General features: G+C 38.6%; 1 protein-coding gene across 1 annotated transcript in view; it reads right to left on the bottom strand.

The window, feature by feature from the left end:
* slc18a2 (solute carrier family 18 member 2) overlaps nucleotides 1-12,859 on the bottom strand; it is a 42,922-nt gene extending 30,063 nt beyond the window's left edge. The window contains exons 1-7 of the mRNA XM_023296594.3: nucleotides 12,535-12,859; nucleotides 9,405-9,741; nucleotides 3,732-3,790; nucleotides 3,555-3,638; nucleotides 2,283-2,375; nucleotides 1,517-1,606; nucleotides 1,310-1,353 (exon numbers count right to left, since the gene is read on the bottom strand). Coding sequence (XP_023152362.2) covers nucleotides 1,310-1,353; nucleotides 1,517-1,606; nucleotides 2,283-2,375; nucleotides 3,555-3,638; nucleotides 3,732-3,790; nucleotides 9,405-9,741; nucleotides 12,535-12,667 — 840 coding nt within the window. The 5' untranslated portion in view covers nucleotides 12,668-12,859. The remainder of the gene's footprint in view (nucleotides 1-1,309; nucleotides 1,354-1,516; nucleotides 1,607-2,282; nucleotides 2,376-3,554; nucleotides 3,639-3,731; nucleotides 3,791-9,404; nucleotides 9,742-12,534) is intronic.

Below are 12,859 nucleotides of genomic sequence, written 5' to 3'. Positions count from 1 at the left end.
ACCAACAGTACCTATTAAAATGGGATGCCATGGAATCTGGTTGACAGTACTGCCTTTAAAAAACTACGGATAAAATAATAATAATAATAATAATAATAATAATAATAATAATAATAATAATAATAATAATAATAATAATAATAATAATAATAATAATAATAATAATAATAATAATAATAATCAAATGTAAGAAGAACACACTATTTTTGTCAGTGTCCATAAAGAGCTGGCAAGACACTTGGAATAAATATTGTCAAACACATTACACATGAGATTTCCTTCTTAATACAAGCAGAACACTGTATGATCCCAATGCATCTTGCTCATTATTGAAAGTAACTATTGTACCTTGCTGCATGAAACCTCATTAAAATCTCTAAGCAGGTGCCTGGACATTTTCTAAAATACCTGACATGAAGGAAAGTGAAAGGGTGAAAGAATCTACTAATGAACATTATTGCACATACTGTTCTATTGTTGGCTTTGCCTCCATTAGCAGCTCTATTTGGTTTCTCTGTCTACTAATATATTAGTTAATGTTTCTTCCTGAAAAGAAGCAACAGAGTATTATTTTCTCCTTTTCTGAAGGAGTCACTAATTAGTGGTCAAAAACGGTTTCTGAAGAGTTCATTGAAGCATCTGTTAAGCCCTTTTCACTGGCTTCAAGCCAACAGACTTATTCATGTTAACATTACAATTTTTGATTATCAAAGTTCTTACGATAGAATAAATTAAACATAAAAAATAAGGTAGCTGTAAAGATTGTACAGGTTCTGGGAATGAAAGCTACAATCAGAGGAATCTGGGTAATTTAAATTGTGCTATGAGTCAAAAAATAAAACTATGGAAAAATGTGCAAAGGTCAGGACAGTTTTGTTGCTAATTATATATTTTTTCTTACACTAACTTTAAATAATAACCTTCTATTTGACCATTTGACTAATTAGTCTAATATGTCTTGGTAGTTTTTGCTAATTATATCCATCAGCTCCACGGATCAAAGAAAAGTCACTGCTTCAGAACTACTTAGTAATTACAGATTCTGGAGTTCTGTGCAAATATTGTTTCAAGTTTGTAAGTTTAACTTTTACTTAATTTGAGTTGCAGGAGTAAGTGTTGGATTCGGACGGCTATACTACCAAGTGTTTTGTTGCATGCCACTCACCTGTTGCCCACAGTTCCTGTATTTACTATCTAATTAAGAAAAATGCCATGAAAACAGTCTTTAAGATGTTCTGCGGCTCTAAAGGTCATTTTAATGAAGTGAGACAATCTTCAGGAAATGAATCATCGAGGCAGGCATACTCACCTCTGGTTCCACCTTGGTGGGCTGAAGAACAAAGAGTTGTAGAGCTGCAAAGACACAGTGAATCAATTTAATGTAAGCCTTTGGTATCCAAATGAACAGGTATTATGGCAGGATGACATTTTGCAGGATAATGTTAACTGTTATTCTTACCGTTCTTTCTACACTGACTACTTGGTTTAGGTGCAAGAAAAAAAAATGCAACTGTACCTCCGTCAAACACAGCCAGGAAAGCCAAAATAAGGAAAGGAGCCGTCTTCCCAACAAACTCATACATCACGCTGCCAAATGGGGGTCCAACTGTGGAGGACATGCCTGTGGTCAGTGATGGATAAATTGACTTTACAGTCATTGCAGCTACTGCATCCTTTCCTTCATGACAGTTACGTGTATCAGTTCATTTTTGGGAAAAGCTGCCTAACGCAGCTTGTAGACATAAATACACACTGAGCATGTACCTGTGTGATTTGCTTACACTGCTTAAATAAGCTAAAGCATAAATGTGATTATATGCAATGACACAAGAAGGGCATAAACATTACCATTCAAAAGTTTGGGGTCACCCAGACAATTTCATGTTTTCCATGAAAACTTACACTTTTATTCATGTGCTAATAATTGCACAAGGGTTTTCAAATCATCAATTAGCCTTTCAACACCATTAGCTAACACAATTAGAACACAGAATTAGAACACAGGAGTGATGGTTGCTGGAAATGTTCCTCTGTACCCCTATGGAGATATTCCATTATAAATCAGCCATTTCCACATTATTACACATAATTTACCACATTAACAAGGTCTAGACTGTATTTCAAATTAATTTAATGTTATCTTCAATGAAAAAAACTGCTTTTCTTTCAAAAGTACGGATATTTCTAAGTGAACCCAAACTTTGAACGATCATGTATATTTAAATTAGTGTCACTTTTCTAGAATCATCTAAACAAAAGCTGTAATATAAATGTATACATACCTAACACTCCTAATGCCAGACCTCCCAAGGCGATCCCGATGGCGTGACCTCTCTCTTCATCATCTGTGTACACACTAGCAAGCATTCCCATCCCTGAAACAACACAGCTGTATAGATCAGTCAATACAAGCTACAACAACTTTACTAGCACAGCAGTTGCTGATAGTGGGCATCAAAATTACACAACAAATACTCTTTGTTATTGACATTACCTTTATAAACACTGAGTGTAGAGGTAAGATCATGTTAAAATAAATCAACTGTAGACACACTGAAAAACTGTATTAAAATTTATTGTGTGGTACAATGAGTCACATCCATATGCACATACAACCTACACACAAGTGGGAACATGTTAAAATATGTGTTGGACCACAGTCTTTGTTGTTGAAGTCATATTCTGATCAGATAAAGCCTGCAGCAGGATGTTCTATTTGTGGTATCTCAACTGACAACAGCAGTCGCTTTAGCTAATGAGGATGTCTCACAATGTTCCTGAACATCCAGATGTGGCCATTTGAGTTGACTGAGGCTGCATACTGCTACTTCATACTGCTCTGTCAGAACTAAGCAGGAGCAATATATATATCCTACGCATGCAGTTTATCTATTCCAGATGTTTAGAGCTATGGAGAGACATGTGGCCAGTAGGTGACAACCTGCTACAATGAATGACTGACAATGAACAAACTAAGAAAAAGCACTAAATAGACCACTGTAAATAATGGACCTGGTGCACTGCCACCGTTAGATTGCAACATCACTGCAAGACCTCAAAAGACATGGTCAACTGGCAGCCTTGACTGTTTAGTGGTGGTTGGAATGCTGACAATAAGAGCCATAAGAAGAAAAGCAACAACAAATTGTGTGCTGTATAAATATATACTGATAGCTGTTTCTATTATAACTGGATATGCCAACATACAAACTGTTCATATAGATCAGGAATTAGTAAAGCATATTGTAAAGGAACTCAACTTTATTATGTAGGGCCAGAAAGGAGTTCAAACGCAATCTATTTAATTGTACTTTAAAGTGACAAGTTTGATATGGGCATGTACCTGTATTTGACCTTTACTGTTATCATGCAAACAATGACATGCAAACAACAACGTCCTGTATGACAAAACCATAAATGTTTTTGTCGCAGTGAAGAAAGAGATGTGCCTCCCTGCTGGAAAGCATTTCTGTGTCTTCAGAAACACTGAATAGTGAGTAGCAGAATAGACTAATTAGTCATAAACATTAAATTAAAACGGAAAGAGAACGTACCTGCCACAGATGAGCAGGAGGAGCCCACACCTTGAAGCGATCTGGCCAGAAACAGCAGAGCGTAGCTTGATGAGAAGGCGAACACTGTACAACAGAACAACAGAAGTATAGACAAAGAACCAACAGACATGATAAAAACAATCTGAAATTCTGATAATAATATTTGCTGGAACTTACTGATAGTTGATAAGAACATGATACAGAAGCCGATGAATATGGGAAGTTGGTATCCTATTCTAAAGGAAAACAGAGAATAAACGGTAGATATTATATTTGTATAGTAAGCAGTGAGCTCTAAATAACTATTCTGACATCATTTAAATGGAGATTTCAGTCCTTTTTGCTGTTTGTGTCTGTGTTAATTCCTTCTGACAATGGGTGAGGCTTAGCGTGAGCCTTATTCAAAGTCAGTGTGCCGTTGCCAACACACGATTGGGGTGATTGGTCCCTCGACCCATGGGCAAGGCTCCGTAAGAAGCAAGATGGTGCTGCCATGCTGCAGTATGGATACGACTGCTGTCCTCCTCACCCGACCAGCCATACTGCTGCCATCCACATGCTCTAATTAGTGACTAAGTCCTTTGTCTTTAGGGTTTTTGTAAGAGCAGGTAGGGGTTAGACTGCCACTTTTGGTTTAACATTTTCTCCTGTCTGTGGTTAGATATCTTATTGATTGCATTTCCTTTTGATTATTTCCTTTGTTAGGATATATTTCAGTGTTTTTATTTTGTAGAATAGGTCTTTTTGTCTGCTGTTCTTTGGCCTACGTCCACTCTCAGTGTTTGTACAGCCATACATTCGGCTGTAGAGTACCTGTAAATAGTGTAAATAAATAAGAATTGTGCTTCTGAGTTCTTGTGGCTGCTTGGGACCTGGGGAAGATCCATCCATCCATTATCTATACACCACTAAATCCTCATTAGGGTAGCGGGGGTGCTGGAGTCTAACCAAGCTGATCTAGGGCGAAGGCAAGGGACACCCTGGACAGGTCACCAGTCCATAACAGGGCGACATATACAGACAAACAATAAAACCACTTAGAGTTACCAATTAACAGCATGCTTTTGGACTGTGGGAGGAAAACCCACACCTGCACAGGGAGAACATGGAAACTCCTTGCAGAAAGATCCCGGGAAGGCAGGGACATGAACTGGGGATCTTCAAACTGCAAGGGGAAAGCGCTAACCACCAAGCCACTGTGCAGCCCTGGGGAAGATGGCACACCTATATTATGTCTCGGCGACCCCTAGATGGAGCGTCTCGGATCATGAATGAAAGCTGTCATCAATTTGAATACATCATTATTATAGCCACCTAGCATAGATATTAGCAGGAGACATACAATACTGAGATTCGTCCATATCTGTGTATGAAGTGTCAAAACAGCAAATAGCACAACTATGTAATAACATGAAATAATCATTTGAAAGACAACATTGATTTTAAAAAAAGTAACTGAAAAAAAGTGTCTTGAAACACCATGAACATAGAAAATTTGTAGAACATTAGTATTTGCATGACTCATTCATGTGTTAACCAAAACACAGTAGCAGTAGGATAAAAAAAAAGCTTCAGCTGCCATACACGTCAGAGCTGTTGTACTCCCCCGTAGATACCTGATATGCTTGACTTGCCTTGTATTGTCCTCTGTCAGCAGGGAAGGTGACTAAGAACCAGTAATAGGACTGTGTTCTTTTCTTCAGTTACAGTAGATGTAAGTGTGCGCCTGAGACACTAAATGCTGGCTTTGAGGTGAATGCAAGTATTGTTGGAGTAGTCTCCCCTCTCCTTCTCCCTTTCACATGTATTGCACGTTGTTAGGAAAATGCTCAGACTGCTGCTTTTATTTTCAATAGGGTTTTTAGGCATCATAAAAATAAAATAAAATATAAAAAAATGTAACCTTCAAGGTGTCATTTTTAATATTTGGTATGATCATCCTTTGAAACCCTTTTTTGGGCCTTTATTATATAGGACAGTGGAGAGAGACAGGAAACGTGGAGAGAAGAGTGGGGGAAAGACAAGCCATGTAAATGAAAAATGACCATGGGTCAGACTCAAACCCATGGCTGCTGCACTGGGACTATAACCTTTTTAAACTTAACCTGTTCTGCTTGGTACACTTGTGCACTCTGTAGCAAGACACTCAGCAGGAAGGTGTCTTCCTGCTGAGTGTCTTGAAGAACTTGTCACAGCATCTCAAAGAACTTGTTACAGTCCTTCTGTGGACATCGATGTCTACCTATCTATCCCCTCCTCCACCTTCTTATTCTCATCAGGCCATGGCTCGGCTCCCTGCAGCTGAATGGGTAGACACACCTGCAAATCATCTCACTTCATCAACAGCTCCATATAACCCTGGGTTTCCTGCTCTCCAGTACCAGATTAGTTCTGCTACCTCAGTACTGCCACAGTGCCTAAGATGTAGTACTAGCAACTGCTGCTAAATGCTGGCTTTAAAACTTACTCTCTAACTAGTAAAAGTAAATAAATACAATTTTCACGATAATACAAATTCACTATTATTTCTCCCCACACTGTCTTCCTTTACCAGAGTGTCACAGCTTATCACACTCATATATGTTAATGGAAATTCGAGGGACTCATCCACTGTGCAGCTATTCATGCACAAATAGGCAAATGCACACGCACACACATGCAAAGAGGCACAATCAGGAATTCTGCTCTATTTAATTCAGTTGGATTACATCTTGTAGCCTACATGATATTACACCCTCAAAACTGCCTCAACATGAACCATGTGCAGCATTTTACAGTATCTTTCTGCCAAGAACTTAAAAATGGAGCTCATACTGCCCTGTCTCTTCAATTTGTGTTGGATGCTGCCAAGATAAGACTAGAAATGTTGTTTGCTTTGACCTCTCTAGACACAAGGGGGAATTAGAACCACAATTTTGGCCTTGGGCTCAAAGGCTATCTCTCCAGCCTGAGAAGAAGCCGATCATACTGTTGTTCTGCTCTTTGTCATTCTGCTGTATGTAATCATTTCTTCTGGTAAATGTTTTTTTTTTGTCTTTTCTCTTTAACATTTGTCACAACATGTCATAAAATGCATATATCAGGTATCAGATAAGACCAGTGATGTTCCATGCTGTTCTTTAAAGCAGGTTTCTTATACACACAGAACTGAGCTAAACATCAAAGTTGCATACAGTTGTGAACAAAAGTTTACATACAGTTGTAAAGACCATGTATATCATGGCAGTCCTGAGTTACCAATGACTTAATTTTAGCTTAATTCTGATATTTCAGATCTTTGCTGAGCTCCTCCCTCAAACTTTCCCTCTGAAGTCTTTATGGCTGATTCTAATGAGTATATCAAATGGACCCTATTTAAATAGGCTCAGAGGAGTCACCAGCTGTAGTCAAATGTAATTTACTCACAAGACATTAAGAGGTCATGTCACAAAGAATATTTGATTAACACAGCTTTCTACATCACCAGAACTGATCTTTTAGGTTGCTGCATGTATACTTTTGACCCAGCAGATGTTGTCATAATTCCAGAAAATGTATAATAAATCTATTTTTAAAAAATAATTGCATGTTTTTCTAGTGCTTTGGTAAAGCACATGAGAAAGCTCATACATCAGATTCTTTACATGGAAAATGAGACCGGCTATAAATGTCATTATTCCACGGCAAGGATTGACTTTCATATCCATTAGTTATATGTGTTTACAAGCACCATTATTTAAGCTTAGCAATAATTTCACGTCTTAATTACATAAATGTTCACCTCTCTTAAATCTTCTCGAAAACAATCAACAAATGACTGCCAAATATAAAAGCTGCACTGACATCCAAGCTACAAAGTCCAAGGAACTCTGCCTAAAAAACAGTGGTGAGACGTAGATCAGTGCAAGAATATAAGATCATTTCTAAAGCTTTGACTATTCCTAGAAACACAGTGACCTTATAATGGAGGAGGTCTGGAACCACCAGGACTCTTGTTAGAGCCAGGGCCACCCAGACAATTGGAGTAACTGCACAAGAAAGACTTTATTCACAACAATTACCTAAGGCTTATTTTTACAGAGTGAAGAAACTACTAGAAGGATGACATTGACAGCACTTCATCAGTCAGACCTTTACAGTAGGAAGCCACTTGTAGTAAAAATTATAAGACAACTTGCTTGGAGTTGAGGTGCAAGGGGTTGTGCATGGGATTTAAAAGACTCTAAGAGCACAAGGTTAGACTCACTGGTCTGATGAAACAAAACCTGAAGTCTTTTTACACAACTCAGAGCACTACTCTGCAGGGAAGCATGGTGGTGGTAACATCACGCTATAGGGGTATTTCTCAGCAGGGAGACTGGTCAAGCTGGGGAACAGTGAATGAACCCAAATACAAAGAGTTCCTTGAAGAAAATCTGCTCTACAGTGCAGTAACCTGAGACTGTGGCAAAGATTCATCCCACTGGAACAGTGAACCAAACCATACAGCCAAGTAGGGTTGGGCAATATGGTCCAAAAGGTCAGCTGAAGATTTTTTGGGGTAGAATTATGATCCATGATATGAATCACAAATCTAGATTTAGCTGAACTCATGTGATCACACGAGTATTTGTGCATATTTCTGACTGGATAGAAAACCTGTCACTTCAACACAAGATTGAAGGTCCAAACCTGCAGATAGTAACGCTTCTTCTCATACTAAGCAGAATTACTATTGCAGCAACAGTTGTCAGTAGGATAAACTAACCCATCTCATGACAGTCTAACTCCATATTACATTTCCTATTTGTGGGTGAACAATTCAACACTTGGTGAATATTTGGGAGTTAGGAAGAGGTCAAAATGAACCCCTGTAAAGGATGAGAGTGTGATGAATTTTATGAGAGAGGATGAAATGACAGCATCATTCTGAAACACAATGTGGCATAATGATTATCTTATCTTCAATATCTTGTTTCAATAATTGTAGGATGCCAAATTTATTATCTAAAATAGCATTTGACTACCTAGCCCTACTGTGAAGAGACCAAAGGATGGCAGTTCACAAATGCTTCCATCCAGTGTGACAGAACTTGAGAGAAGAATGGAATAAACTGTTCAAATCCTGATGTCCAAAGCATATACAGACTTATTTCAAAAAGATTGGAAGCTGAGACTGCTGCCAAAAGGGCTTCTCCAAATCACTGAACAATGGTTCTGAGTGCTTTTGTAAATGAGAGACTTAAATTTTTCGGTTTTAACAAATTTGCAAAAATTTCTAAAAACTTGACTTCCATCCATTATCTATACACCCCTCATTAGGGTTGTAGGGGGCTGGAGTCTTTCCCAGTTGACTTAGGGTGAAGGCAGGGGATATGCTGGACAGGTCACCAGTCTATCACAGGGCTACACACACAGACAAACAATCACACTCACATTCACACCTGCGGACAGTTTAGAATCACCAATTAACCTCAGCATGTTTTTGGAGTGTGAGAGGAAGCCAGACAACCCAGAGAAAACCCTTGCATGCACAGGGAGAACATGCAAACTCCATGCAGAAAGATCCCAGGCCCAGGCCGGAACTCAAAACAGGGATCTTCTAGCTGCAAGGCAACGGTTCTAACCACCGATCCACTATGCAGGCCAAAATCTGACTTGACTATATCCTAAAAAACATTAACATGCATAACTAGACATGAAAGTTCAATGTGTGGCAGTTCCATGAGGTATCGTCTTTCCTATAGAGTTTCTGTGACATTAAAGTTCAGGCTGCTACTACAAAGACAACAACAAGCTTAGTCAAAGTTGCGTGTGAAGATCCTAAACCAGCTAAATCCATCAGTTGTAAATGCCAGCACAGAGAAACACAAAAAATGGTATTGAACCTACCTGTTAGTGAGTGGCCCTATGAAGGGGTTGGTAAGCAGCTGCACAGTGGCCTTGGAAGCAAACAGCATTCCCACTTTGACATTTTCATTGAGCAGCTTGCTGGTGGACTGAGGACAGTCGGAGGAGTTCTGTGGTTGCTGTGCAGTAGCAGGGGTTGGAGGGACCAGCTCAGTGCTCCTGGCTGTGGTGTTGGAGCCTGACAACCTGACGGTGTTGTCATATAAGGACACAATGCTGTGGAAGGATCCAGGAGCATCCTGCTGTGACAGGGTGTTGTTCCTCAGCGCTACATCTGCTGACTCATCCAGGTTGTACAGGTAGCTGGGAATTATGGGAACTGGTGGGCACACAGGCAGGAGAAGAATGATGCAATGAAATATGACATGACCACTGACTGATGTTCATTGGCATGATGCTAATCCAGATGTCAGTGCAACATATGTCAGCTGAGAATAAGGGTGATTCACAAGCATACCCTGAAGAAAGAAAGAAACCTTCACTAAGTCAAGGTTTCTTTAAACATTTTGTGGTTTGGTGATGCAAGTCTGTCAAACACGAAACAGAAAAATAATTATGCCACATTTCTCACTCTGCCCTCGTAGTATCTACCCATGCAGAAACCTTCAGGTATCTCTTAAACATTTGCCAGTGCTCAGTACAATGGCCCTCCCATTGACAATCACTGATGTCTGTGGATTATCCAAAATAACTTGGTCACTATTTATGGACAGTTTAAATTACATTTTCCAAAGCTTTAATAACCACAAAAGATATCCTGTGTAATTCCTGTGTGAGGCTGCTGAAGCAGTGTCAAAGGTTCAGGCTAAATTTTGTAGTAATGTGAATAACAAAAAGGAGCTCCTTGCATGTGGGATATTTTTATTCCCACTGGAGTAGCCATTAAAAAATGTCTGTTACAGCCGTTATTCAGGCTGCTCAATCACTGCTTCAGCTCAGAACGTCTTGACTGGTCGGACACACTGCTTTCAGGATTTTGGGGCATTTTTTGCCTTTTCAAGTGAGTTTTAAAGAGAGAGCAATGTTGGTGGAAAGAATCCATGCATTAAATGTCTCTGGCCAGACTGAACCAGACAGGCAGGGGTTCATTTTTAGAGCTAAAACAGCTCAAGGTATTCTAATAGATTAATGGAACTTTATTTAGAGAGTCAGGAGGATGACAGAGTAATATAATGCAGCACTTAAAGCAGACAGACAGTTGCCCAAATTTTGTAAAACATATGAACAGATAAATAAATAAATAAATAAATACATAAATACATACATAAATAAGGCTATTTTCTTTTCAAATTTGATGTTCTCTGGTAATAATTAATTAAGGATTATAAACAAACACAACAAAGTAGTGATGCAACATCCTCTAAATTTAATATTGTAGTCTTCTATTGTACTGTAAAATCTATTGATCATCACTATTTTAGATTTTTTTTTTCCTCTGTGCAGTCTGTTGTAAAACACTCTACAGCTACCAGCTCTTTGACATATAGGCCTGGGTGCTTTTTTTATACCGTGTAGTAAAGCTTGAGATTAAATGATGAAACTGCTGGCTTTGACAGAAAAATAAAATCTATAAAAAAATAAATAAATCAACACAGTAAAGAAAAGTAGATACTTCGTTATAATATTTTGTGTTTGGCATCTAATATGGTCCTTTGGATATTGACTTTTTATGATGCCAGATCAAAAGCTAAATCTAATCATATTAAATCTAATTAGTCCATAAGCATGTATGGCATCATTATCCATCTAATGTCCCAATGATGAGTGATCACAATATCTAATTTTCTCTTAATTTTGTTTTAATTTAACAATCGTGTTACTATAAAATTCATAAAATGAGTTTTCAGTGGCTGAGATTTAGAATCTATTATTCCAGGCACTTGCAATAAACTGCAGGTCTGGGCATAGAAAGATGTGTGTTGAATGGTGATCTGTTATATGGATCATATAATATAGCAAAGGCTGATGTCCCGACTGAGTAGCAGGCGTAACATATTTAGATGTAGCATTATTTGTGTGAGGTTGTAAGAAAACAACTGTGAACTGTTGATACTGTACTCAGTTCCTGAATTCTTCTTACAGCTGTTTGAATATACACATCACTAATTATGCAACATGTTTATGAATGGGAAAACTGGTCAATAATTTATGGATTTTTAATATATTAGGGAATTGCAATGTTTTTTAAAACAGTGGAATCTTCTTGAAATGGAACATGATAACAACAGAAGAGCCATCCGCCTAAATTTCTCAAACCATAAAGATAATCTACTGAAATCCCTTAACTTATTACAATCGACTGATTTATTAGCTATCAATTGACTTCCCACAAATTTGAGGGAACCATGAATATCTGATAGCTGACATTTAATGTCAGTTCTTTCAAATGGCCACACCTCAAAATCTCTGGTAACCTCAGGGTGAGATTTCGATGAGGATGTATTCAGAATGAGCTAAATGTGCTGAGAGGGTGTTTAGGTTAATACACATTGCTGTAAGAATGTGGTGATTAATAATAGTTTACACATGAGAATGAGTGAAGGAAAATGTGAGAATACCTATCGATATGAAGCACATTTAACTGAAATCATGTAAAATAACCTATTCTTACTGCCTCAGCTGGACTACGGGCAGGTTTACATACACGTGATAAAAGAAATGATCTGACAGGTGAGAGGAGCAATGTTCTTAGAAGGAATAGGTCATATAGTAGCTTATTAAAGGATTTTTATTTTTTATTTAAACCTCCTTCAAGCATCAGATGGACAGCTGAGCACTGAGGTTAAATCTGCTCTGGTAGTTTTCAGTCACTGAAATACAGAGCAGGTGTCACTGTGTCGGATATTATTACATTTGAAGTCTAAATAAATTCGAAATAAAAAAAAAATCCTCCTCAGTGTTCCACTTGGATGACCTGACAGATGCACCGTATTTTACATGTATGGGCGACAACGTTATAGTGTCAACTGACTACTGACTATGTGCCACACACGGGTTTTAAACATAATAAGTGGGTTTTGGCACACTTTGGATCGACTTGACTACCTGTTGCGCAAAGAGGGAAAGACAGAAAAAAAACTTTACAGGGATTGCATGAGGTGAGCCAACCTACCGACCACCGTCAGCAGCATGTTATCCAGCAGCAGAGCGACGAAAACGATGAAGAGAATCAGCTTCCTCGACTGTCTCTCCTCTCTGAGCCATTTAAGCAAATTAAACTGCCGGAGCGCATCTAATCTTCCCATGGTGTTAGTCCCGAAAAGAGCCACACAACAGAAGAGGTAAGTCCTCCTGGAGAGAGACAAGTGGCAGTGACGAGTCAGTAACTTTGAAAAATCCTGCAAAAATGTTACGAATCAGTTGATAGGTGAGGAATAAAACAGTGCTCGGTGCGTGGGGCAGTGAGCGCTGTGACTGAGAGGGAGTCTCACCTTGGA

Source organism: Amphiprion ocellaris, chromosome 16, assembly GCF_022539595.1.
Source record: "Amphiprion ocellaris isolate individual 3 ecotype Okinawa chromosome 16, ASM2253959v1, whole genome shotgun sequence".
In the NCBI taxonomy this organism is placed as follows: Eukaryota; Metazoa; Chordata; class Actinopteri; family Pomacentridae; genus Amphiprion; species Amphiprion ocellaris.
This window is presented reverse-complemented; position numbering and strand designations above follow the sequence as displayed.